The sequence below is a fragment of the Electrona antarctica genome (assembly GCF_951216825.1).
Source record: "Electrona antarctica genome assembly, chromosome: 9".
In the NCBI taxonomy this organism is placed as follows: Eukaryota; Metazoa; Chordata; class Actinopteri; order Myctophiformes; family Myctophidae; genus Electrona; species Electrona antarctica.
The window spans coordinates 24,337,208-24,364,744 of NC_136790.1; the positions used below are offsets into that span (position 1 = coordinate 24,337,208).

Genomic DNA, 27,537 nt, shown 5'->3' on the forward strand with positions numbered 1-27,537 from the left:
GGTTGTGCCGTCTTTGTGAACTTAATACAACAAAATCACAAACTGTATCTTAAAAGTTGTCTTGATTCGTCTGCAGCTTTGTTTGACCTACATTATTAGAATGCTATTTTACTGCCTACCATTAGATGGCAGTGTAGCTCTATACAATCTCTAAAAATCTCAAAAGAGGTGCAAAATACTGGAATAATGATAACATCTGTAAGAAACAAAAACAAAGGGCTTTATTCTTGAGAAACCTCTAGGAAAACTAACCATTACAACATCCATGTTACATAAACAAGAATGTCCATTTAATTTGCAAAACAAAACGAGTGGGAGAAGGAAAAAAAGTCTAGAAAATTTAGCATCGCAAACATCTCAGTTGTGAAACTTAGGTGGTGGTGGTGGCCACACTCTGCAGCAAGGTGATGTTGTCTCCTTTTAGCATGATCCTCCCTGAAATACATAGGCAGAAAGAGAAAACTGTTAAGTTTAAGACAGTTAAGACAGGCAGAGCAATTCAACAAATGTAATGTAAAAAGGGACATACAATGACAATTCAGTTCTGGATAAGCCAATAATGGCCATAAAGGAGTGAATATTCATATCAAATTCATACATAATATACATACATTAGATGTCATGACAGCTTACAATTTAGTGTCATTCTGACTAAATTAGTTGCAAGGAATAATTAAATAAAAAAAACAAAATCAACGAATAGATCAATTGGGACCGTCTCTAGGTTTAACTAGTTAAATCAAGGGATCTTCTAATCTTGGTTAACTAAAGGTTAGGACAGACAGCTTTAGACTGCATGCATCTCACCCAGGGGCTTTCTGTTCTTTGTCTTCATGTGGACTTCCTCGGAATCATCTAGAACCAGGTTCATGTACTCGTCAAAGCCCTAAGATGAGAAAGAAATGTGAGCATAAGCTTTCTTCTCCAAAATTGATACTTGATTTAAAGACATGCATACACTGATCATTTGTGGGAAAATGCAGGTCTAATAAATAGCCTACATGTAATCTTTACTCATAGCGTCAGCCAGTCAACTCGAGCAGACTGCACTACAGAACTCTTGCGGTGTGTGATGCCTAGTCGGCTATCAATCGTTTAGTGTCAAAGCCACACAGATATGTCGATTTAAAAAAAAAAAAAAAAAGACTCCTGTAGTGTGAAATACATAACGATCTGATGACTCGACGACAACCCCTAGGGGCCATTAATCAAAAAATGATATTGTAGGTAAACATGTTCACAATCACAACCAAACATGGGGAAGAAAGCGATCTAAACACCGTTTGGATTGGAATTGTCCCTCAGGGTAAAAACGTTTATTTATTTTTTACCAACAGCAGCTGAAGTCCCTCCCGACATCAGTCCCACACATAATCACTGACCACTATCTTAAAGGAGAATTCCATGCTAGAAGGCTTTCTTACCTTTCTTTGTAGTCGTTACGTCCCCACCAAAGAGGTCCAGGTGTTTTTGTGTGTGCAAAAACTCCTTATTGGCTATTTCCCCTACCATAAGCCCTCAATGAATTGCATTGAATGGGAATTGAATGGGGCTATGGGGTGTTGTGCTAATTCGCTTATTTCCATCGAAATAAGTAGTAAAGTGTGCCGCTTGGGATATTATTTACATTATGAAGAGAGGATATATACAAAAAATATATATTTTTGAGCGATGTAAATAAGCGAATTAGCACAACACCCCATAGCCCCCTTCAATTCCCATTCAATTCAATGCAATTCATTTAGGGCTTATGGTAGGGGAAATAGCCAATAAGGAGCTTTTGCACAAAATAACACCTGGACCTCTTTGGTGGGGGCGTAACAACTACAAAGAAAGGTAAGAAAGCCTTTTAGTATGGAATTCTCCTTTAAGACGCCAAAACGCTATTAATTAAAAACTACCAGGATTGTTTTTTTTAACTGGCAGTCTTGGGCGAGATGGTCCGGTTGCCCCCCGTGACGCCGGGCCTGGCTACACAGAGTCTGACTGAATAGATTCAGTATAATTACATACAAAAACACCCCTGTCTACCAAAACAAACAGTGAAAACACCAAAATATAGCGAGTGAGCAATGCGTTTCTTCAGGTAAACACCACCACACTACTCAACTGCTGGGAATACTCAATCTACCGGCACGCCTCAGCCTAATACAGCTAGTTCAGTGCGTCACAGGGACAACAGTTGCAGAAGGGATAGACACTGGAGCAGTGGATAGTTAGTCTTTTATTCAGGTGCTAGTACAACAAGAAATGGCTGACGTTTCGATCTTCCTCAGTCACATGTATACATACAGCAACAGACAATTGCCAAGCTGCCTCCGATTGGCCTACCCTTTCTGTGATGCACGCGGAACTGCTTCGCCGTCTAGTCATGTCATTCACCAAAAAAGTCACATTCGCGAGCATTCCGGACCGGCTTTAGTTTAACATACTATTGGTCCGACTGTTATTAGACCGACAACCTACCTCAAACCCTAACCGCATGACCGGGAGCAGCGCATGTTCGACCGGATGTCCGACCATTGTTTCCACATTTCGATCCGTTGGTGTGTCTAATCTGCGTTTGCATCCCAGCATGGCCCACGACTTTCCCTACTTGGGATTTACTATTCTGTGTCTATCGGGTTGCAACTCGAACAGGGCTGAGTCGGCTCAAGCGAACTTCGCAACGTTCGACACGGCACTCAGTGGTGTCTCACTGTCTCTGGTGGCTCAAGTTCGCTTGAGATGGCGCCCCTCTGTCGTGGTCTAAAACTATACTTTATCGGACAAAAAAAAACAGTCCATGTTTGTTGGAAAAATAGTGACGGCAGCGGGATTCGACATGGCTGTGTCGGAGTCCACCAATGCTTTTCAATGGGAAATTGGGAATGCAGAGATCCACTTCCAGATCTCTGCAAAAAAAAAACATCCCGGTGTGATCGCACGTTTACCCATTAAAACCAGAAAAGCATCTCTATCATTTTTAGCTATGTAGTAGCATACCTTTTTTTAAGGCATTTGTAGAATGGACTTTGGGTCTTAAATAAATGTAAATATTAAGTTAAATACTATCCATTTAAATTAATGAAAATGCCATTTAGGTTGATATTTACTCTACAATCAATGGGCTCTGAAAGTGAACAAAAAAAGTTGAAGATCTGTTGGAATCAGTGTAGAGATCAGAGAAGACGCCTGATGCTGCCTTTGTCTCAGTGAAGAGATGGATTGAACAGGCCACAGGGTGGATAATGCAGTGGTGGCTATTTTCATTAGGGATGCCTCAATCACGATTTTTCCACTCCCGATCAACCATCATAAAAACCTATTCGATACCGATCCCGATAGATCACATATTTAAGTCTCTCTATGCTGTCCGATATCTGGCAGGTGGCACACTTGTTTTTATTACTGATTTTCTAGTCTGGAATGTTAAAATCAGGATTGATCCAGTGTTATTATTTTGAGCACTGTAAATTACCCAGGAATAAACAATTATATAATATCACTATCCCAAATGTTAACACATTTTTATTTGAACTTACAATGATGCAGCCTTCTATCCGCATGTTCACCTGTTCATACAACCACACCTGGATCCGTGAGCGCTGCAGCAAAGACACAAGAGGAAAAGATTAACGCCAGATCAACTTCAAGTAGACAAGTACAGACACAAAACATAAGTAAAGTATATAAGAAAAATATAAGAATACTTACATTTTGTAAATACCTGAAAATTAGGTTCTGGTAAAAAATGAGTCAAGGGAAAATGTGGCATATCAAAGCAAATAGCACAGATATAGTCTATAGTGCTATAGTCACAATATTATCCGTGCTTGTCCATATTTATGTTCATACTATTCAAGGGAGAGCTTTTGCACTGCACGTCTTGAGGACAATAGGCCATGTTGTGCTTGTATAACCAGGAAACCAAGACAAATGACTACATACAGTGCATGTTGTATACAGACCTGATGGGCTATCGATATATTTTTAAATGTATTTTATTTAGTAAAAGCAATGCTCAACTCCACGAATGGCCAGGTTATATATTATTACATATATTATTCTTATTCTTGCCGTCGACTAAATGATTTCTGAATCAACAAGTCACTTCTTAATTTCTTAGAAAGCTCAGGGTACATAAACGTTACGCTATAACATAATATGAACATTAATCCACCACAGAAATTGACTCCACTCCAGATGAGTTTTATCTCGTGAGGTTTTCTTTCGCCGACGATGAATGACAAGCTAACTCTGCTATCGTTGCTAGCAATTCAATAGTCCGTAGCGTTTTTAAACCAGAAAGGATACAATTGGCTGCACCATAACCTTCTGGACCTTCTGTCCTTGTCCTCTGTACGCCATCCCTCCAGCTGAGTAGCACGTATCTACGAATACAGTAATACGTTTTTAGATGATTCTGTTGAATTCAATTCCCGTAATAACGAAAGCTGCACGTTGATGTTTGCTTCAATGGCGGGGTCGGTTTCTTCCGCATGCGCATGCGCATCAACCCACGCGTAGTAAGGAGCAGGAGCTTCCGTAGTGGAATTGGACAACCAGCGTCCCCTGGAGGTAGGAGGTCGCGCAACTGGCCGTTTTGTTTTCAGACGGAAACAAATTAGGCCCAATTTGGTGAGCTTACTGTAGGCCCTCTGTTGTAGGCTACCTACAAATAATGATGATAATGATGCGTTCGTAAGTAGGCCTACATAAAAAATAAAGTACAGATACATTCTCTAAATCAAGGTGTAATATATTCGCCTAGATGTTGGCCTCTATATTATACAAAGTTCTCAATTAACATTTCCAACCCCAAGATGATTTTACTACGGGAAATATAAACTCAATCTTAGAACTATAAAGCGCAATGGTTCACTTTTTGACTTTTCCTTTGGCTTTGTCACAGCTCGTTCTTCCAATTTGAACCATCTTCTTTCTTTCCCTTCAGAAATTAAGCAAGCCCAACATTCTAATCTCAATTCTCAACACATTAATTTGTTCAGGTGTTGCAGCATGTGATGTGACATGTCCTATAATTGTTGCATACATTGAAATTTCTATATGTCCGTATTTACATCTTTTCATTCATTTGGTTGACTCTGGCTCATTCTGAATGCAAATAGAGGTCCAGTCCTTCACTGAAATGGTTCAATATGAACTACTCCCAGCACCAAGCGTTTTCTGAATTTCAGTTCTCAAATATGAAATTAAAATTCAAATGGCAGAAAAATACACACCTTCCAAACCTTTTTGCAAATTAATCTGAGAAAGAAAAGGAAATAGATTGAGGAAAAGGTGTGCTCTTTGAAAATCCAAAATTAAACACCCTCAGCTGACTGTTTTCCAATATATTTGGCAGTTGACTGTGTTGATTTTATTACTAGAACTAGAAGGACTATATTGTCCATTAGAGGGCAGTGCAGTCCCATAACAAACTGATTAAAACATCACTAGTCTGGCACATTGACATTCTGCACTTGCCTTTCATCAATGTATTAACAGTCAACGGATGTCAGTCACCATTCACCATAAAGCAGCACAACATAGAGAGAATAAGCCAAAAGTTTATGATTTCCATTTTAACAGATTTTTAACATGTTAATCATTACCCTGTCAGTATTTACTTCTCTATGACTGGAAAGTCATTGGTAGATTCTGGCCTCATCAGGACAATCAGCCAAACACCGTTTGCAGCTGAAGTCCCTCCCGACATCAGTCCCACACATAATCACTGACCACTTTCTTATCCCATTTTGGGCGGGAACCCCTTTTGGTGTTTTAAAGCATTATGTTATACTTTAGCTATTGAAAAATAGCAGATCTACAACATACCTTAGCCATAATTGGCTAAGGTATTCCCCCAGAATAGCTCAGATAAGAATAGAATATTGACAATTTCTCTGTTGTGCACAATAGTCTTGTAATAAGTCAGGGACGGCAGCCTTGAGTGTGCATTTAACAATAGTATTAATACACAACATCGGCCAATACAGCTATCCACATAGAAAGTGTGATGGGGAATTAGCAGCCGAGGACAGACGCAAGTGAGGGGAAGAAAAGAAGCAAGGAGCCATGGTGGCGTAGGCCAAGGTGTCGTGTTTCAGAGCAGGAGCCCCTCTGCCTAATCTTAAAAGGAAGGGGTATTGCTATGGCTTGTGGTAGCATACATCGCTCATCAAGCATGGCTGCCAAGTGTCACATGCTTGTCTTTGTGCTGTGGGTAGATGAATGGGCTACAGACACTCAGTGCCACACACCTGCTCATATTCTCAAGGAACAGTGCAGGCCAGGCGGATACTGTCTGCAGACTGTTTAGTTCATCAACACAGGCCTGATCGAGGCCTTCAATCAAATAGGGCCTAGGCTAAGGCCCAAACCACACCAATGCAACTAGTCGCAACTCCTTGCAACGAAACAGATTTAATATAAGGACACCGATGCTCCTTGCAACTGGACTCCTTGCAACTGCCACTGGGGATAATCAGGGTTGGCTGCATGCAACTACTACATACATGCAACTACTCGTAACTGTTTGGTTGCAAGGAGTTGCATGGCGAATCATTGGTGTGGTTTGGCGGCTGTAGTGAGTGTGTTATATGCAACATACTACCATGTTCATATCAGTATTAAAAGCAAAGTTTATGCACATTGTCTGGGATGAGCTCGAATCCCATTTATTTCAAATAGGAATGGGATTGACCCCTAGTCAGTGTATGGAGTGGATGCTCACTTGGGTTGCAGCCAGAAACCCTTATTCCGACATCCCGTTGGTCCGACTGACCACCAGAAACCTAACCTCACACTAGTCTAATGGTTGGAATGCCTGTGTCCTCATCATGTCAGGGTTCAATCTGCTCAGGAGGTTGGGTGGTGTCCGTGTGTGTGTGTGTGTGTGTGTGTGTGTGTGTGTGTGTGTGTGTGTGTGTGTGTGTGTGTGTGTGTGTGTGTGTGTGTGTGTGTGTGTGTGTGTGTGTGTGTGCGTGCGCGCGTAGTGGCTAAGAAAATATCTCCCCTTGTCCAGCATGTTGTAGCTTATCATATTATGTAACCCCCCTGTAATACACACAGGTTGCAAGCACGCACACACACACACACACACACACACACACACACACACACACACACACACACACACACACACACACACACACACACACACACACACACACACACATACACACACAGATGGCCAGTGTACAGTGTTTATTTTTTTTTATATATATTTTCCTCTTTTCCTATCCTTCCAACCTTTCTTCTCCTCGTCTAACCCTCGACTCGACCGTCCCCCACCACTCTAAACCGGGCCAGCCAAAAGGAACTTCCCCGGTTAAATCAACCTCCTCTTTACATCACTTCCTGTTCCTGTTGGTACTGATTGTTCTGAGGGGAAGGGGACAGGGAGGGGGGGTGGGTTCTTTGTTCCCTTATGTCTGGGCTCACCTGCTTGACCCCCACCTGCCAGACCTGACCCCCCTGTGGGCCTGGTACAGCCAGCCAGCCAGCCAGCCAGCAAACACTCTCTGTCTCTTTCCTGCCTCCGCCGCTGCCTTTCTGACTGACAGGATATTCATAGTATGCGCAGAGCACAGACATAATTCACTGTACCTTGCCAAATGCTTACAATCTCAAATTTGTCAATTGTCAGTTTTTGTTGCGCAGCATAGCACTGCTTCTGTTCTGTTCTTTTGTTTTGTTTTGTTTTTAGTTTTGTTTTATTTTTTTGGGGGGGCAGTAGATGTGTGGACATTGATAAACTGAGCCCTGCGATTACAATCTTATGAGGCTATTGTGATAGTGTTGTTTCAAGCCGTGTAAACCATTTATCAATTCACACTCCTGTGTAAGGTAACCTGTTTATGGTGCTATTTTCTATGTGAAGGCGTCTTGTCTCGTCCTCCTCAATGGTATCACTCAGGAAACTTATGACATAGTGAAAGGCCATTCAGAACCTCTACGGTTGCTGACATGTTTATTCAAAGCAGACAATTGGATTTGCCTCTGTAGAGGGTGGGGTGCCTCGTTATTGCTCTAACCTGTGTTCTAGGGAGTCAAACAAATTATAGAAACATGTGTAATCATGTCTGCGAAGTCTGCCATAATCTTTCCAAATGCTGCGCTTATTTGTACGAGTCACTGGGTAAATCCAGCCAACTGTATAAATGACACACTCGTGTGAAGTGAGGGGCGCTCTTATCATCATACATCATCACATTCCAGCCAATCACAATTGGCGTCCTCACTTTTCTGTCATTCCGGCCAATCACAATTGGCGTCTTCACTTTTCTGCATCACTTTTTATCCTCAATATGTACTTTGCTCAGCCAATCAAATCATCGCTATGGGGTGATCAGCTAATAAAATCATCGCTATATGATTCACACAAACACACAAAGCTGGTAGCCTCGGTCCCAGCCTTACTCATCTGCAAAGCTGGGCATAGGAGGGGCTAGCGCCTCTAAAATAAATGCTATAAAATTGGGCAAAGGCGAGGGACAGACTGTCAAATTCTTACCCATTGTAATGAGTAGTTTTCATCCAACTGCCCTGCATTTACTCTCTATTCTTCCAAGCAAGAATTGCAATTGTAAAACTCTAATTGTCAGGAACAGGAGGCTGCAGCAACAGACAATTGGTAATCAGGGAAGGTGAAGTTCGTTGTGGGCTTTTCTGTGAAAACAAAAAGCTTGAGAGTGTCTGAAACAAAGCATATGCTCATACACATCCAAATTCACCAGTTAGCTATCATCAGTATATATGGCTGTTGAGCAGATGTAGGCTGCAAGGGCTTTGGGAAATTCAAATGCTGTACTGGAGAATCCAAACCACCTGACATCTTTGTCTTTTTAGGGTTATAAATGTTGTAGTTAAAGAAGAATATGGTGTGTGTATGCGTGCATGATGGCGTGCATGCAAAATGTTATTTATGTCCATATGATCCCATTGTGTCTTGTAACCTGTGGCTTCCATGCATTGCATGAGTAATGTCAGCATCAACAAGTGACAGATTTTATTGAACACACTCTGAGAACTTTACTGGGGGACTTCCAGATTGGTCACATCATTTGAGAGAGAGAGAGAGAGAGAGAGAGAGAGAGAAACTGTTTTCAACAAGTTCATACTTTTTTCTATAAAACAATCCATTCAATAGCCATCGCCTTGGACTTGCTCATGCAGCCCTTATCTTGTTTTAACAGGACCGCTGAGATGCACAATACATTTATTTTCCCTCCAATTAACACCGTGAATAATATGCAGGTCCGATAAGGGCTTTTTGTTTGAACCGCTGTTTGTGAAAACTAGGAAACGTGGAGGCATTTTTCATTGTGAGGTTGTTTGGCTGTGGCGCTGGGGATCTGATGAACACGCTGGCCAGTGCTGCTCCCGAGGTGGAGGGGTCAGAAAGCAGAGGGACTGAGGGGGCGGGGCTGCGGGGGCATTGGGTGGCTTGCAGCTTTCAGGAAAAAGGTGCATGCACTAAACAATGCACTGCCCATGGCCAAGGCATTAACCATTGGAACTAACCAGTAGCCATATACTTTACAATTGTTGTTAGATTGCGGATACAAGCGGCCAAAATGAGTTTTCTCCAGCCACGGGTGGCTGGCATCTCCAGCCAGACGTGTGGCTGGCATCTCCCTTAAGCTGCATTCAGACCTGAATATATATAACAAGAAAAAGTGCCCTTCTGGACACAGGTCTCCACCAGGAGGATAGGACTGTGTGAGATGTTTTGGCAAAATGTTTAGGAGTAATATAAACATGTTTTTTTGTTTGTTTGTTTTTTGCAACAATTTTTAACCTGTTGGTGGCGCTATAACAGGCCAATGTGAAAAGGGTGGGATATATTCCTCAGCCTAGTAAGAAAATGTGTGAAAGATTTCACGTAAATTGCATGCTGCGTTCATGATTTGAGGCTTTTGTTCAAAACGGGGCAATCTTGCAAACTGTGAAAGCCAATTATAGCCAATTAGGATGGAATATGAAATATCGGACAGATCCGACTTGAGCACATGACCATAGAGATACTGTGTAACGATTTGTGAATCTGGAGGAGTAATATCAAAAAATGTGTTTTACAAAAGTCGGCCTCCTGGTGGCGCTATAAAAGGCAGATGCGGAAAATGAAGGTCAAAGGTTTGTCCTTGGCCTCTAGGGAGTGTGCATGCAACGTTTCACGCAGATCGGTGCAGTTTTAGGTAAAAAATGTGAAAAGCTGCCTCATGGTGGCGCTATAACAGGCCGTTCTGGAAAATGTGGGGCAGAGGTTCATCGTTGGCATCCAGGGAGTGTGTGTGCAAAGTTTGGCATCGACCGGGTTAACGGTGCCGGAGATTAGCTGGTAACGGACGGACAGAAGGACGGACGGACACACACACACACACGGACGGAGTGCAAAACATACTCTCTCCCCATGCCTTCGGCCTGGTGGAGACAATTATATATTCTCCCTCGGTTCGTCCCGTTTGTACCGCGCCAGGTCGCGCGACTCGCACCGCGCCAGTTCGCGCAATTCTCATCTTTGCATTGACTTTTTATGTAATCATGCCACTCTAACCATCCAAGTCTGAACGCACCTTTAGAGATATGGTGAGAAGTTCAGTCACACGGGAGAGACTCGGAGTAGAGTCGCTGCTTCTTCGCTTGGAATTAAGGAGCATTAGGTGGTTCGGGCATCTGGTTAGGATGCCTCTCGAGCGTCTCTCTAGGGAGGTCCTCGATGCAGTAGCACGTCTCGCTGGAAGAAGACCCCGGGGCAGACCAAGGATGAGTTGGAGGGTTTATATCTCTTATATCTGCCGCTACCACCTCGGGATCCCAGAGAATGAAGTTACTAATGTTGCTCAGGAAAGGGAAGTCTGGAGCTCTTTGGTGGAGTTGTTGCCCCCGTGACCCGACTACGGATAAGCGGTTGAAGATGGATGGATGGATGGATGCGTTGTTAGAACAGTAGCTGTACTGTAGGTAACCTTGAAGGGGGAAAGCTCAGGTTGAGCCCAGAGTTCCATCGGCTCTGCAACAGACAGCATGATTGTTTTCAAGATTTATTTTTGGGGTTTTTTGTGCCTTTATTGACAGGAAATGCAGAGAGATGGGGAGTGACTCTCAGCAAAGGTTGTCGGGATTGGGATTCGAACCCACAACATTCTGTCAGGGCCTAGGTGCCTGGACCAATACGCCAGCTGCCTGGGCCAGACAGCATCATTCTGACTGTACTGATTTGTGAGAGAGATATGGAAGGAAAAGACAGAGACAGATTGTGACACTTAGTCACTTACCCCTTCTCAAGGGACAGCTTCCAGATATCCCACCAAGCCAATCAGGAACAGTGAGGAGGATGGGTGGAGGGTGGGAGGGATTCAGAGATAAATGACATGGGAGCTGGAGACCGTAGCTGTGGGCCTCAAGCCGACAGCCTGGCTGGAGGCTGGACAGGGGCAATGCATGCAGGAGACTTCACACAGATGACCTGGAGGCAGTACAGTGGCCGAACGTAACTGATCTGGAGGACAGACAGGAGGATGGCCAGACATGCACAGCCACTCAGTAAGATGAACAGGAGGACAACCAGATGGGTGGAGCCTCACTGGAGACTGGCGCCATAATCACCCTGGAGGATGACCAGAAGGCAGGATAGATGGGCAGAACAACTTTGGAAATCACCGGCAGGGTTGCCAAGTCCGCTTATTTCCCGGAAGTTGGAAGTTTGTTTTTTGGAAGAGTCGGAAGGTTTTTTCCCCGAGTTGCGAGTTGTGGTTTTTTGGGCTTGTTTTAAAAATGTGTGGCTTGTTTTGAAAATTGAACAATTTTACAATTTACAATTTAGGCATTTAGCAGACGCTCTTAATCCAGAGCGATTTACATTAAGCAATAACAAAAGCATGGCATACATCACATATATAAAAAGTAGTTATCATGAATCATGCGTAAACTATACGTAACAGTGGAGTATCTATGAACTATACATACTATACTATATAATATATTATACATGTGTACTATAAAGTGCTATGACTACATAAAGTGCAATTCTAGAGCTGTCTACGTAACAAGCTATAAGTCTGTTTAAAAATCTAAGTCTACATAATGTGCTATCTAAGGGGATAGGCTAGGGCAAGTGCTACTAGTGTGGTACGAGGTGTACTTCCATAGGATTTCTTTGCTAAAATAGATTTTTTTGCTGTTTTGGCTTTTATAGGGACCAAACTGTCAGAAAATGATGGGGTTCAAATTTTCCCAACCCCCATCCCTTTATAGTATGCCAGACAATTAATGTCCGATTTTCATAATATTTTGTAGTTTATTATTATGAAATATGTTGTTTTGTAGGTTTTAAAATATTCTAAGTTTATTTCTTACACTTTTAAAGTAGCCAGAATAATCTTTTCTGACTTTTGGCTGGGGTCTTTCTTCACCCGGGACCCCTGGACTCATCTCAGTACTCATTTACATTCCTCGCTCTGCTGCCAGCCCATATAACCCCATTGTGAACCCGGACATTTTGAGTACCCTAAAGTTTTATGTTAGAAATGTTGAGTATGGGTCCCCAGCATTTAGAAACTTATTTATAACATTTTGTGTTACACAGTTATAGTGTTGTAGTCGAGTCCACCTAAAGCGAGTCCAAGTAAAGACCAAGTGCTACCTGAACATTCAGGTAGAACATAGATCACACTTTTTGATTGCCTGCAAATGTAGTCTTTCTTCCTGCTCCTGCAGATGAAACATGGAGTCTGCTCCACATCATCACAGTGTGATGCCCAATTTACTTTCATTAGTCATCTCCTGAACCCTGCTAGTTCCCTCTGTCTTAGTGAAGGTGTAAGAGCAGACATCTCAATTGGACCCATACTGCTCCTGGGTCGAAATTAGCTTGAAATTGTTCAAGCTAACCTGCCGAGAGCAGACGTCGACAGAAAGAAAGAAACACCATGCTTTCTCAAGAAGTGTGATCTTCTGAGGTGGGAATGTTCACAGGTTTCTCAATTAATTTGAACAATGTATTTGACTGACAGGCTCCTTACGTGACTTTACTCGAATTAAAGATCTTGTGCAGTGCCCGGTGTTGAGTTAGTCAGACCCACGGTTGTCCAGAACCACCACAAAAGGCATCTGACTGGGCTCTGGACAATGTCCCTGCCCGGGATCCATATATGGAGCTGGCCTGTTCTGACATCACAACACTCCATATTTTGGCATGCCTGACACAGAACTCCATATAAGGGACACAGAGAGACAGATACAGGGCATAAAAGGGACACTGACAGATGGGTGGAACGGGTCTGACACGGGTACAACACGGGTACAACGGGTATTGCATAGCCGGGTGGGGCATGGATCTCCAACTTCCATCATCCATCAACTCGGTTCTCTACAGCCGGGCACCAGTGACACTAATGGCACAAAATATTTTTCAGATGGGGGTCCACAGTTAAATACATATTAATTTATGGGTCCTTGAGTGAGTTGAGTTGAGCTATGCAAAACAGACATCATAATTTGGTCTGCCTTTCATTATTTTCAAGGAAAAAAACTAACTTTTGTCTCTGCCTTTCAATTGCCCTACTTCAGGGCAAAAACAAATACATCATGTCATTGATTAGTGAAGTGGTTAACGCTAAACTCCAGTTTATTTATTTGGTTTTACTGGAACAGGAGGTCAGTCCGGGGGCACCCAGGTGAGGAAACACCCCTATCAAAAGTCAGTAAAGATTCTTCTGGACACTTTAAAAGTTTAAGAAATCAACTCAGAATGTTTTAAAACATACAAAACAATTCTAATATTATGAAAATTGGATATTAACTGGCTGGCATACTGTTCTGGGAGGTCCCAAATAGATGATCCCCCCAGAAACGGGGTGGGGGTCTGGGAAATTTGAACCCCATCATTTTCTCATAGTTTGGACTCTATAGAACCAAGATCTGCAAAAAAAACAATTTTAGCACAAAAATCCTACAGGAGCTGTTTTTTTGACGCCTCGTACCACACTATACGGGCCATGGTGGAGTCTGAAGAGGTGGGTTTTCAAGCCAACATGTCTTTAATGTATATACTATAAATACTGGTTTGGGGGAGTGTGAATCACATTGAGTGACAGGTCTGGGACTTATTAAGCCCTGGCTAAAGTATGTGTGTAATAGTATAATAAATGACCAAAACATTAATTATTACATACATACATACATATTTATATTTGATAAATGCATGAAATCTTTTTTTATTAGGATTATATGGCCATATTATTGGGCTTGTTTCGCTTGTTTTTCGAGGGGAGATTTTGCTTATTTCTCTCGCAAAAGTTGGCATGTTTTTGGCTTTTTTTCGGATTTGGGATGAAGGCCTGCTCTGAAGTCCTGTGACGGGCTGTGACGCCACATGAGTCAATACATCATCAGATCTGCTCTGGAGGCCTGCTCTGAAGGCCTGCTCTGGAGGCCTGCTCTGAAGGCCTGCTCTGAAGGCCTGTGACGGGCTGTGACGCCACATGAGTCAATACATCATCAGATCTGCTCTGGAGGCCTGCTCTGAAGGCCTGCTCTGGAGGCCTGCTCTGAAGGCCTGCTCTGAAGGCCTGTGGCGGGCTGTGACGCCACATGGGTCAATACAGGCCTGCTCTGAAGGCCTGTGACGGGCTGTGACGCCACGTGGGTCAATACATCATCATCGAGTAGAGAGCTACTCGAACCCACACTGTTTCTTTGGGAACGCTATATTCTAGATAACATTACTGTCCTCAATCTAGAGGCATTTTGTCTTGTTTATCTCAGTGTGAGACTTTGTGGTTCAACCATGTCTACAAAACAGATAAAGAAATCTGTCAGGGCTTGTACACTCAGGTATAGCAAGCCATTGTTGCAGATGTTTGAATCCACTCCATAATGAAGTTCACCATTATGCCAATCATGGATTGTCCTCAGCAACTTAACTTGACTCGGATGTTGTCCACAACAGTATACTTGACAATTACAGTTAAGTAGTAAAAATAGCTAGTTTGGGTCCCGGGGAGACATCACATTTCTCGAGTTAAAAAGTTTGGGAACCACTGTGTACCTGTATAAACATTCAGAACACTATAGGAAATGTGTTTATGTTTGGAAGCACAAGAGAAACAGCCATTAAAGGCAAGTGCAGTCAATATCACACAATCCACAGTCTTGCCGGTTGGATTTGCTACGTTTGAAACGGACAAAGACAGGCAGGCAAGCAGGCAGGCAGGCAGGCAGGCAGGCAGGCAGGCAGACAGACAGACAGACAGACAGACAGACAGACAGACAGACAGAGATCTCTATGTATGGGCATGAAAGAGACAGAGACAGACGGGTACAACGGGTACTCTGACAATGGGCACAATGGGTATTGCATAACCGGAGGGGCATGCCTTCCGAAGGCATCAGCTTAATAATATTTGTAACAGCCTCGAGAGACGTAACGTGTGACCAATAGCATGCATCTATAAAACAAAAACAAAATATGGTTAGTCAAAGTTTCCATTCAACAGATGATGATATTTCTTATTCATTTTAATGAAATGACAACTTGTCCGCGGATAGGCTTGGGTTGAAGCATGCACGTGTGCAGAGACCATTGAGTTACAGTGGCCCAACAATGCCAACAAAGGTCCCTGTTTCTGCACAGTCTGTAATTCACTTATATGGCAGTGCTTCTTTCCCCTCCCAGCCGCTTGTCTCAGGACAATGAAACACAAGGGCATGTTTCACATTACCAGAATCAAGAGCTGCGTGGAATAAAACGAGCCTTCTGTGATGTTTGAGACTGAGAGGGAATTATTTAATCTCATAGAACTATTTTATCTTGCTTCCTGTTTTTATCTGTCCATGAAACTGACACCTGCTCACACACAAGACACAAAAGCAGGTGAATACACATACCGTGCGCACACACACACACACACACACACACACACACACACACACACACACACACACACACACACACACACACACACACACACTGGAAGTGGATCCAAATAAAGTGCCTAAATATGGTGAACAAAAGATATGCAGGGGAGCGAAAGGAGAAGCGGAACAAAAAACAAACAAGTAATGAAATTATAACAATACGGAGAGAGGGAGAGGTAAAGAGAGAGAAAGAGAGAGAGAGAAAGAGAGAGAGAGCAAGAGAGTGAGTAGGGTGCGGGTGCCACAATGGCAAGGAACAATCGTGCCGCGTCAATGGAAAAAGAGAGGTGGGGGTGGGGGTGGGGGTATCTGGACAATAGAAGCGATGACAGGAGCACAATGGCTGCAGTGTTTTCAATTAGACATTATCTCATAGACAGAGTGGCAGGTCTCATTGTGTGAGGGGGGCTATTTCAGGGCTGCCTTTGTGTGGGGCACTGCCCCCCCCCCCCCCCCCCCTCGCCTCCTCTCCTCCCCTCAACTACCTCTACCCCCTCGCCCCCGCAGAGGGCCCGTTCCCTCTTGTGTGTGTATATTTGTGCGTGCATGTGTTCGTGCATGTGTGTGCGATGTGGATGTGCATGAGTGTGTGCCTATGGAAAGAGAGCAGGCCTTTTATGTGGCCTGCTATTTGCTTTCCATCAGTCCAGGGCAGATTGTGGGTGGCTACTAGAGGGTGGACCCCAGCCACTCGGAGAGATGGGATGAAAACACAAGGGTGGGTGGAAGGTGAGGAGCATGGGGGATGGGGTAGTAGGCGTAGCCAACAGGGCCTATACCTGCTTTGACCCATGGCCACCTCGCTCGACATCTCGGTGGCCCAGACGGCCATCGACTTGTAGTTCGTCACACTGAGATCAGCACAGCCTCATGCTTTCAAAAGAATTTATGTTGAACGTGCATAAAGCTATCGGTTCAATCAGGTTATTGTGGTCTATCTGTAGTTATGTACAGAGAAGTGTTTGTGATCTGGGGCTCACGCTTTCAGCTCGACGCGTTTACGATAACATAGGTGCAGATGCGTTGTTTTGCCGCTTTCGACGGATGAGGGCTTGGAAAATGGCGGGGGTGGGGTGTTTTGCGGTCCACCCGCTTCTCAGAAATAATGCGAAAACTTCTCTTATCGGACACGGGCATCTATAACACTTACATTTGTAGTATGCATGTTGATGTGTGCACACAACGGCAGTTTTGACAGTTGTCATTTGGATTCTCACCTTATTTCTTCTATGCGGTTGCCCCATGTCAGGGTGTGTGCACTGTGTACTGGCTCCCATCTTACTTGTTGGTAAAAACACCTTGGTTGTCTAAATGCACACATCGGCAGATCTGCGCCTTATCACTCTCATAATTGTGTCAGCTAAGCAGAATAATCTGCATGAGGTTTTTTTCCACTGTTGGTTTTTATCTTGACTGTGATGGGCTCTTCCTTTGGTGTGCATGCTCGATTCCATATCTCTCTTGGGTTCGTGACATAAGTGACATTGTTACCACTCATGGTTATTTAAAAAAAAAGTGTATGCCTTTGAAAAAAAAGTTTAAAAAAAGTAAAAAATAAAACATACAAAAAACCCCAAACATAAATAAAGAAAAATCTAGATATTCAATAACTCCAGAATCACTCGATTATTTTTATTAAGCTACGTTTACTTCTACAAGGACTTACAGGAAGTAGGCTACACAGGAATAGTTTCGCTCAAATATGAAGATAATCAAATAGAAATAAACAATAGACAAACAAATAGACATATTCAATGTGAAAATAACTTTCACAATTTTTATTTTGTCAACGGTGGATCCGTTTACTTCATGTCTGATAACATATGTTGCAAAAACCAAAGACACTTTAATAAATATTAATTTATCCATAATCTAACTGTCAAGAAAGTGCCCAAATCAAACTGGTGGATAACTATAATTACGATGGCGCACTTACTGCCCTTTCAGGCACATACAGTACTGTGGGTCGGAGACGTGCGGACAGTCTTCTGTTTGGAGTGGTTAAACTTCCATGTGGTGCATGATGGCAGTGGTTTAGGCTGCCTGAGCACTGACTGACACACCCTAGTCGGCTACTTTTTGGTGATTTGTTCCCTCAAGTGGGTTTATAAGTGATAATCTAGGGTTGTCCCGATTAAGTTTTCTTTTCTCCCAATCCAAGTCATCTGTCAATAGTCCTGATTGGATTTTTGGCCCCTTGAACTCTTGAAGTAACAGAGGCCTTATCTGGAGAGAGGTGCTCAAGGTTCAGCATAATACACATTCAAATGTTTGTTATGACTTTTGCTGTACAAAAGAATAATAATACAATAAGAATACATAAGAATTAAATGGAGGCATAAAATGTGTGATAGACCATTTTACTGCAAAAATGAAGGCACTATCAAGTATCAATGACTATGCCTCTAAGAAATTGCCCAGAATGTTGCGCATTGTCCAGTCCAGCTAGCAGCCGTGTGCTAAGTTTCATATTCTAGTTTATAGACATTTGGATGTTTAAACTGTTTTGCATGGTTCAGTGGTATTGTTCTTAAACGGTCTGAAAGAAAACTACAACATGACATCACGCCGCGGTGGTAACCGACTCACCGCTCACCAAAACACATCTCGATGTTTTTAATAACCGGTGGTCACCTTATCACCTAAAACTGGATTATGAATAGGCCTTTAGTGAACTACTCCTTTAACTCCACTTGAAGCATGCTGCTTGCTCCTCTTGCAATGAAGTTGGCTTGTCTGGTGAAGCTGCTTTTTGCAATGGTCCTCTCTTTTTTGAGCTGCTTGACCGACTTCCCCAGGACATCTTCTGCGATCTTGACTTCCTCTGCATCAACACAACATCTTATCTCTGGATCTGAAGCCGTTTATCCTCAGGTCCAGGCTGCTTGCAACTGTCAAATTGTTGGTTTACAACTGTCAAGTCCTAACAACTCAACTCAATCAACATTTATTTTCAAACCTTTTGTTTGCTGATCGGTTGGCTTCATTTGTTGATTGATCTAAAGGTTGTAAACCTTTGAAGACAGAGAAACAAAGGTTAACAGCATTGCCATTGTACAACAATTTATAGTATATTTTAAACAACTCAAATATTTTTCAAACAATTAATGTCTTTAGTTTAAACAATTAAATGTTTTAGACATTAAATGATTAAAGTCAACATTGTTAAGCTTTTTCAATTTATTTTTACAATGACTGTATTCTGTTGGTTTAATCTGAATTTGACCCTGATTATGACTGCAAAAAAAAGAAAAAAAGGAAAAGAAAATGTTCCCTTCTAGCCGGGCAGTAATGAGTTTGAACTGAACTGAACTGAAAGGGCTATCTCATGCTGAAATTAAACCTTGTGACCTTATCATATGAATAAAGATTCTTATTTGCAGTCATAAGATAGTATGACTGCAAATGTCATAGTGAGAGTGATTGTTCATATAAGGCTATACACAACCATGTACCGCTATTGGCAACATATTCACTAAGACAATCTTCATTGTTTCTGCTGTTGTTTTTAATAAAACCCTGACTGCCATTTGCATACTGGTATCTGCTCTACAAATCTGATCATGGAGAAGGCCAATTTTGCACATCCTGTATGTATACAGGGCTATATCTTGCGCCACCCCTTAACCCTTATCCCAAAACTAATTTGCCATTTTTTACTATTTTAGAAAACCTTTTAAAATAGTTCAAATAGCTGATCTACAAGCTCACAACGTGTAGATGTAGATCGGCTAGTTGAACTATTTTAAAATGTTTTTCAAAATAGTGAAAAATTGCAAATAAGTTTAGGGATACGGGATAAGGGTGGTGCAAGATGGAGCCCAAACATGTACAGTATGTATACTCTCATGTTTAAAATATTGTCCTTAGCCCAGGTGAGAATTATTTTTAGCAGGAAGAAACTGTGTATTGAGGTACTGCAAACTTTCAATTTCATACATATTTTAACTTTCATTGTATTAATTTGTGTTGTCTTGTATGTCTTGTATTCTTATCTCAAAACGTGACGCAATGAATTTTGGATTCCACCCAGACATCAATAATGCTCATATAATCTTGTTTTATGTTGGGACATAGAATGCCAATGAGAGTTTGCTGTGTAAAAGAGTGTGTTAACGAGGACGTGTTTGTGAGTGAAAGAATGAGAGAGGGAGCGGGCAAGAGAGAGAGACAGAATGAGAGGGGGAGCGGGGTAAGAGAGAGAGAGAGACAAACAGTGAGGAGAGTACTAAAGACAAAGTGACAGAGACCGTGTGAGATACAGAGACCAAGAAAAAGGGAGTAATAGAGATTGAGAATATGTTCGAGAGAGGGAGAGAGAAGAGATAGAAACAGACAGAGGGGTTGTGGTTGTGGAAAAAGACAAGGAGGTAAAGGAGATCGAGAAAAGGAGAGAGAGTTTGAGTGGGACAGGGAGTCAAAGGGATAGTGACAGAGACTGAGAGACAGAGAGAAAAGGGTCAGAAAGAAAGTGGAGTGGCAGGCAGGGTGAGTCAGATGGTTGGAGTGTGCACTGTGCAGTGGGCCCCAGCAGATAGGCATCTAATGGGCGAGGGGGAGAGAGAAAGCAACCGAGTGCTCTGATTCCAATCTGCACCACCAGGAACTGACAACCTCAGAAGAGAGGCGCACAGGAACTGAGTGTGGGTAATTGACTTCAGTTGCGGTTGCGTTAGTTAAGACATTATGTGTATAGGTGAGGCTGCTGATGCATGGCAAAAAAATAGACCACAACTGCCACTGCTGCCAGAGGAGGTATCATTGCTGTAGTGCCCATGATTCATGAATGCCAGTACTGGGCCCACGCTAAAACAACTATATTGGCTAGTGGCCTCCCATGAGCCACACAAACTTCACATTGTACAATGACATGGTGGTTGTAGCCTGTGGTCGCCCCGACAACACCAGTGATGCAGAATATATGCATACTTGACCGTGTTCATCGCTGTAAATATTATTGAATGGTGCAACCACAATCATATATATTAACTGTATATATGATTTCGGTGTGACAGTACAGTACAGTAGAGGGACCCCCTGGGGACCCCCCACACTCTGTCATTTCTCAACCATATCGGACGTGGGGCGGCTCGCCGGAACCGAGTCGGCCCCCTGGGTGCATTCCTGGGGGTCTGGATGTTCCGGGGACCCCCCGGGGACCCCCACATGTTAACTCTGTCATTTCCCGACTGTTTCAGACACGGGGCACACAGGTGGGATTTTTTTATTTACAGTGACACACACAGTTGTATGATGAAGTGGAAATTAGTCTTGAGTCAGTGAGTGCACCTAAGCCCAGTGCTATCAAATAAACAGACCAAACAGACTTGGCACAGCTCAGTATGGCTTGGCTTTGGCTACATCAATGCAGACAAAGGTGCATGACCTGAAAGGCAGCAGAGGGAATAAAGGTAGCCGATTCTGAGGCGTGCAGGTTTGTGTGTGTGTGTGTGTGTGTGTGTGTGTGTGTGTGTGTGTGTGTGTGTGTGTGTGTGTGTGTGTGTGTGTGTGTGTGTGTGTGTGTGTGTGTGTGTGTGTGTGTGTGTGTGTGTGTGTGTGTGTGTGTGTGTGTGTGTGACTGTACATGCACGTCTGCCACTGTGAGGCTGAAAAGATGAAGTGTAGAGACCGGAAAAAAGGAGAATGAGCTTGAAAAACAGAAGAAAAAGGGAAAGGCTAAAGGAAAGAGAGAGAGAGAGAGAGAGAGAGAGAGAGAGAGAGAGGGGAAAAGAACATTTGAATGAAAGGCAGAAGACAGAAGAAAGTACAAACAAGATAAGTAAAAAGGAATGGTTATAAAAGGGGAGTGTGAGAGGGACAGAGAGAGGGAGAGGAGAAAAAAGAAAAGAGAGGGAGAGAGAGAGAAAAGAAAAGGGGAGTGAAAAGGAGAAGTAGAGAGAAGGGTTTTGTAATCCCGGAACAGTGGTGTTGTGCCGTCTCCATGGTGACAGGCACAAAGGCCCGTGGTTGGCCATTGATGGCTAATTGTACTCTTCACAGCTCTTTTGTTAATTGTTGTCTGCCCAGCTCCCACTTCCTGCTGGGCCGCAGCACAAAGCCACGAACAGGGGGGATTAGAAATGGCACATCAGCTCCCAGTGCAGCTATAGCCCCTCTCTCTCTCTCTCTCTCTCTTTCCCTGTCTCCCTTGCTATGACTCTTTTCCCGCAGAGCACTGCTTCTCTTTATCTTCACCTCCCAATGACAGTAGCCTACTATGACTTTGCTTGTTTCCCTTCTCTAGATTGAGCTATAGTTCTTTTACTCCCATGCTACTGCTCCCCCTCTCTCTCCCTCCCTCTCTCTCTCTCTCTCTCTCTCTCTCTCTCTCTCTCTCTCTCTCTCTCTCTCTCTCTCTCTCTCTCTCTCTCTCTCTCTCTCTATCTTCAGACTATAGTTCAGCTGGGAATTTTCTCTTTCATCATCTTGTTCATTTTCTTTTTGTGCTACGTTATAAAGTGGAGAAGATATATGTAAAAAGTAAAAACACAACAGCGTGCAGGTTTTCAAGATTTCAAGATTGTTATTGTAACAATACAGTACAATATATAGTACAAACATGGAACATAGCCTACTATGAAGTTATTCACACTAAGTTTACCTACCTTTGTTACTACAGGGAAAACATACACATGTTACTCTTTTTTTAGGGCTATGCTTTTGTGTTTGTGTGAATAATAGCGATGATTTGATTGGCTGAGCACGGAATTGAGATGATTTGATTGGCTGAGCAAAGTACGGAGGATAAAAAGTGAGGGCAGAAAAGTGAGGACGCAAATTGCGATTGGCCAGAATGACAGACAAGTGAGGACGTCAATTGTGATGTGGCCGGAATGTGATGATTGTTTGCCCTTTTTTGCACTCTTTATTTGCTGTGTTTGATGTTTGATGTTATCTATGCTGCTGCATTGTCTGAAGGAAGCCAAACAAAAATACATTTTACTCTTATGTACCTGTACACAAGATGTAACAATAAAGTACAACCTTGAACCAAGTAGCCTTTTGGGTCCTGTCTCAACATTGTAATAGTAGTAAAACAATAACAAAGACATTATAAATAATAATAATAACCAGTAAGACACCTGAGGGCGAGAAGCGACCTTGCATGCACGCATCCGCCTGGGTAACAGCAGACTGCTGGGCAAGAGCTGGCGCTTTGGCATGGGGGATCAGATCAACATATAGAATTAATTCTGTACTGGCCATATATGGAGCGTGTCTTGAGTGTACAGGGTTTGATGAGGTCAGATCAACATATGGAGATCTAAGGGTGGCAGCAGGGGCAGTGTCTTGAGTGTACAGGGTTTGATGAGGCCCAGGTAGGGCCGGGCCTTAATTTTCGGGCCTGTTGAGAACTCTAGTTTCCGCCGGCTGCTGGGCACGGCTACACTAATAACTTTGGGGCAGGCCTGTCTAGAGTTTAAATGGACAGGTATGAGGTATCAGTCAAAAGGGAGACATCGAAGAGGAAGGATGGATGGCGAAGGATCAACATATGGAATGTCATGAAGGTCAGATCCATGTATGGAGATCTAACTGACTGACTGACTGACTGACTGACTGACTGGCGGACTGACGGGAAATGCACAATTTCATAGTAAATAATAATAATGATGAATAATAGCCTAATAATAATAATAACATTTCACTACAGTGACGCTGACACAACCAATCCTTCACCTTATTCTTCTTGAATAGCAAAAAGAGAATAATGCAGGTGCATTCATTGGTCATCATAGCATAGGCCTAATCGCGTGTGTGTGCGTGCATGCGCGCGTGCGTGTGTGAAGTAGATCAACTTATTGACAGGGAACAATCGAAGAAGACGAAGCGCTCGTCTCTGGGGCAAAATAGGTATTGGCAAGTTGTGGCCCGTCCAGTGAGCCAGGCAGAGTCAAGACCACTGTGTTTGTGTGTGCGTGCGTGCGTGTTGTGTGACTCATGGTGTGACTGCGAAAAGGAGTCCTCTCCCTTTAAGTGGGAGGTGAGCGCCAGGGAGTGTGAATGCTGGAAACAAAACACCAGAAAGTCATCGGGAGAGAGAGAGGAGCGGCGACCGAGAGGAGGTTACCCCAACAACACACACACAGCCCAGCGCAGGACACAAGTAGTAAATAACACGCTTCTTCAGCCCTTTTCCCTGGCTGTCACCACCAGAAGACAGAAGCCGAACAATCTGCGAGCTCATCTGTTCTGCCTCAAACCGCCGTGCTTTGCATGCGGTGAGCTATTAGCGGCGAGACGGGACGGAAGTTTTGGAGCGCCCGGGGCGCACCAGGAGTGGTGAGTAGATGGATGTGCAGCGACACAGACACTATGCACTTTTATTAGTAAATTGCATTCACGCGCGTTCAGACTCAACCCCATTGAAACTATTATATGTACGTGAGTAAAGTATACACGAAGTCTGAACAGTGATGACTTTTCTGCAAAACAAAACAAAAAAAGCCCCATAAAAAAGTTCACATTCTGGCCATGTCAATGATGTCATTATTAAATTACCTCTACCAGGAAAATATGAAGTATAGATGTGTTTTTCATTATATCTTAGCAGCAACTATGATGATTATTTGCATGGCAGGCAGCTCCAACAATTAACTGCAAGAGAGAGATGATGATGTCAGTCCTGCTGATGCAAATGAGTGTGTATAATCAACTTCCCTAAGAATAGACACAAGTGTTAATGTTCGCGAATGGGGTTTCCACACTCTTCTAAACACTGACTAAAGTTGTCAATGCACAGCTTCCTTGTCAAATGTCTAAAACGTTTAGAAGTGACTGTGAGACAGGAGAGGGGGGAAAAAAGAAATGCTCTCTTACTTTCTTCTTTTAGATAGCTTACTTACATTGCAACAACGTTGACTGGCTGATTGACAACCAACAGATGACGATGCGAAGACAATGCATGTGCCATAGAGAAGTCAGCAGGCATTGTCAAACAGTGGGGGAGTTATTGAACGGCGAATTTCTGGATTTTGACACCGCGTGCGCGTGTGTGTGTGAGAGCGTGCGTGTCTTCTGTGTGTCTTTACAGTGACTGGCTGCATACAAAGCTGTCCTCAGTGGGGAGTCCCTGACCTTTTCTCTCTGTCAATCTCTTTTCTTTCCCAACCCGCTTTTATTCCTGTCTCCCCCCCTCTCTTTTTGTTACATCCCTTCTTCTTTCTTTCTTTCTTTCTTTCTTTCTTTCTTTCTTTCTTTCTTTCTTTCTTTTTCTTTCTTTCTTTCTTTCTTTCTTTCTTACTTTTTCTTTCTTTCTTTCTTTCATTCATTTGGTGTGTCTTTGTTGGGTAGCTGAGAGGACATGGGATGCTAAAATTGGCCCTATTAATGGGTGTCAGAACTGTGAGTGCACACGTGCACAGTTGTGAACTGTGTACGTTTTGTCAGGGCCACACACACACACACACACACACACACACACACACACACACACACACACACACACACACACGATGGGCATAACGGCAAATGTATACTTTGACAACCCGTGCCAAAAGTAATAAATCAGGGTATAAATCAGGCTGAACAAATCTCACTGCTCTCTTATCTGATTAGTGGGTGATGTTCCCGTGTGGAGTGTGGGCCTGAGAGGCAGCGACAAGGACCAGAGCAACATAGAGAAGCCTATATGAAGACTTCCATGTGTCCACCTGTCCGTGTCTCCATTCCGCCACAATGATCCACACATGACTTCTGTCCAGTCTCACATGGTCATATCTGTCTGTCTGACTGACCCTTTATCACTCATTCATACACATCATGACACACACACGCGCACATGCACACCTACACCTGCATGGAAGGCTATGTCTGTGTGTATATAATCTCAAGGAGTGGCTTGACGTTTTAACCTCTCTCAACCCCCCCATCTCTTTCTCTCTATCTTCTCTGGAGCTTTGTCTTCCTAGGTGAATGGGTTCATCGAGGGGGAGAGGTGACCTGCAGGGTTCTCTCTCTCCCTTTGTCTCTGTCTCCCCTTCTGCTTTCTCACTCCTTCTTTCTGTCATTCTGTCCTGCTTTCTTCTTGTTCAGGTGCACCAGGAGCCGTAGTGACAGTTGAAATGCCACATTGTTCTCTTGCCGTCATACCTCAGTGGGGCTTTGTGAGTGTTATCAGTCTTACGTTTTACCCCTTTGCTTTCTAATTTGTACGCGTGTGCATGTGTATTGACAGCTTTGTGTGTGTGTGTGTTTGAATGTGTTGTAGTTGTGCATGTGTCAGGGTTTATTGGCAGGTGTGTGTGTGTGTGTGTGTGTGTGTGTGTGTGTGTGTGTGTGTGTGTGTGTGTGTGTGTGTGTGTGTGTGTGTGTGTGTGTGTGTGTGTGTGTGTGTGTGTGTGTGTGTGTGTGTGTGTGTGTGTGTGTGTGTGTGTGTGTGTGTGTGTGTGTGTGTGTTGCACAGTTTCCTATACATCAGACATGTCCATAAGGGCAGGACAAAGCTTTTCTTCTCTCCCCCTGACCTCCTATATAGCTCTGGACATTGTTCTCATTATCCTATTGAACCGAGACTCCACAGACACAAACCACAATGGACAATTGTGTGTGTGCGTGCACGTGCGCGCATGTGTGCACATGTTTTCGTATGTTCCTCCAGCCCTCCTTTAGCTTAGCTTAGTGTGTGTGTGTGTGTGCGTGTACGTGTGTGTGTGTATCATATTGTGTGTAATCACACAATATGATAACATTTCTTTCTTTGGTGTCCAGTGTCCACCCTGAAACCAAAAATCCAGGACTCTTTACTGGAAAAAAAGTACTTGAGGAAAACATAGTTTGGTTACTGACATTGACAACGCACAACTGTTGGCAGCCTTGCTTTTATTGTTTTGGCACAGTCTAGTTAGTACTTACAAGGTCTATACAACTCTGTGTAACTTTCTCTCGTTTCTTTTAGTGTGTGCTTGTTTTTTTCTTTCTTTGGACATTCAATTCAATTGTTGCTCACTCAAAACACTTCATTTGACATCAGCAACCAAGGCTGTGTGTCCTGTTGTTTGAACATACATACTCCTAGTTGTTGAAAACCTCACAAGAATGTAGGGTCATATGTTTTGTGTGGCCTACTTTGTGTAGTGCGTTGCACCATCTCTTTGCACTGTGTAGGAGATCCTGTTGTCCCTGTACTGTGTTGCATCAGCACACACAGTGACAGTATTGGTGTTTAATATTAGTTGTTAATAGCGTATCTCTGCCGCTGTGTCACATAGAGCTTATTTAGCACTCACTCTGTAAATAAAATGCCCTCAACTACTGAGCACTTCTATACTCTTTTATGAGCCAGGGAGAAGTCCTGAAAACGAACTTATTCTGTCTCAGGTGTGGTTGAGACACACTTTATATTTTGTCCTTCACAAGAGACATATCCCTTCTTACTGATGAGATGGAAGAATTTCAGATATAGAGGTGATTGTTAAATGTGTTGGAAGATGCCAGGTGAGAATGAGATGCTAAGTAGTGTGTACTTGTGTACTGCATCTTCTGTTTTGGAACGTTGAGATTTCAATGGTTTGTCTAATTGTGCTTGGCGTAGCTGTGTGTACTTCATATTGTGCCGCTAAACCTTTCCTTCTGTTGTAGTCCTATGACCTTCCTATTCTTGGCCTGCAGTATGCAATGAAAATCTCCCTC

At 43.2% G+C, this 27,537-nt stretch overlaps 2 protein-coding genes across 3 annotated transcripts in view; one reads left to right on the plus strand and one right to left on the minus strand.

Moving 5' to 3' along the window:
• Positions 1 to 199: 199 nt before the first annotated feature.
• Positions 200 to 4,529, minus strand: snrpe (small nuclear ribonucleoprotein polypeptide E). Its single transcript, XM_079510285.1, has 5 exons — positions 4,297 to 4,529; positions 3,697 to 3,723; positions 3,525 to 3,587; positions 808 to 886; positions 200 to 435 (listed from the first exon to the last, which is right to left on the minus strand). Exons 1-5 carry the CDS (start codon positions 4,348 to 4,350, stop codon positions 371 to 373), a joined length of 288 nt encoding a protein of 95 aa, XP_079366411.1. The 5' UTR covers positions 4,351 to 4,529; the 3' UTR covers positions 200 to 370.
• Positions 4,530 to 23,926: 19,397 nt separating this feature from the next.
• sox13 (SRY-box transcription factor 13) overlaps positions 23,927 to 27,537 on the plus strand; it is a 36,891-nt gene continuing 33,280 nt past the window's right edge. For both annotated transcript variants that reach the window (XM_079509427.1, XM_079509428.1), the window contains exon 1: positions 23,927 to 24,189. The gene's annotated coding sequence lies outside the window, so the exon portion shown is untranslated. The remainder of the gene's footprint in view (positions 24,190 to 27,537) is intronic.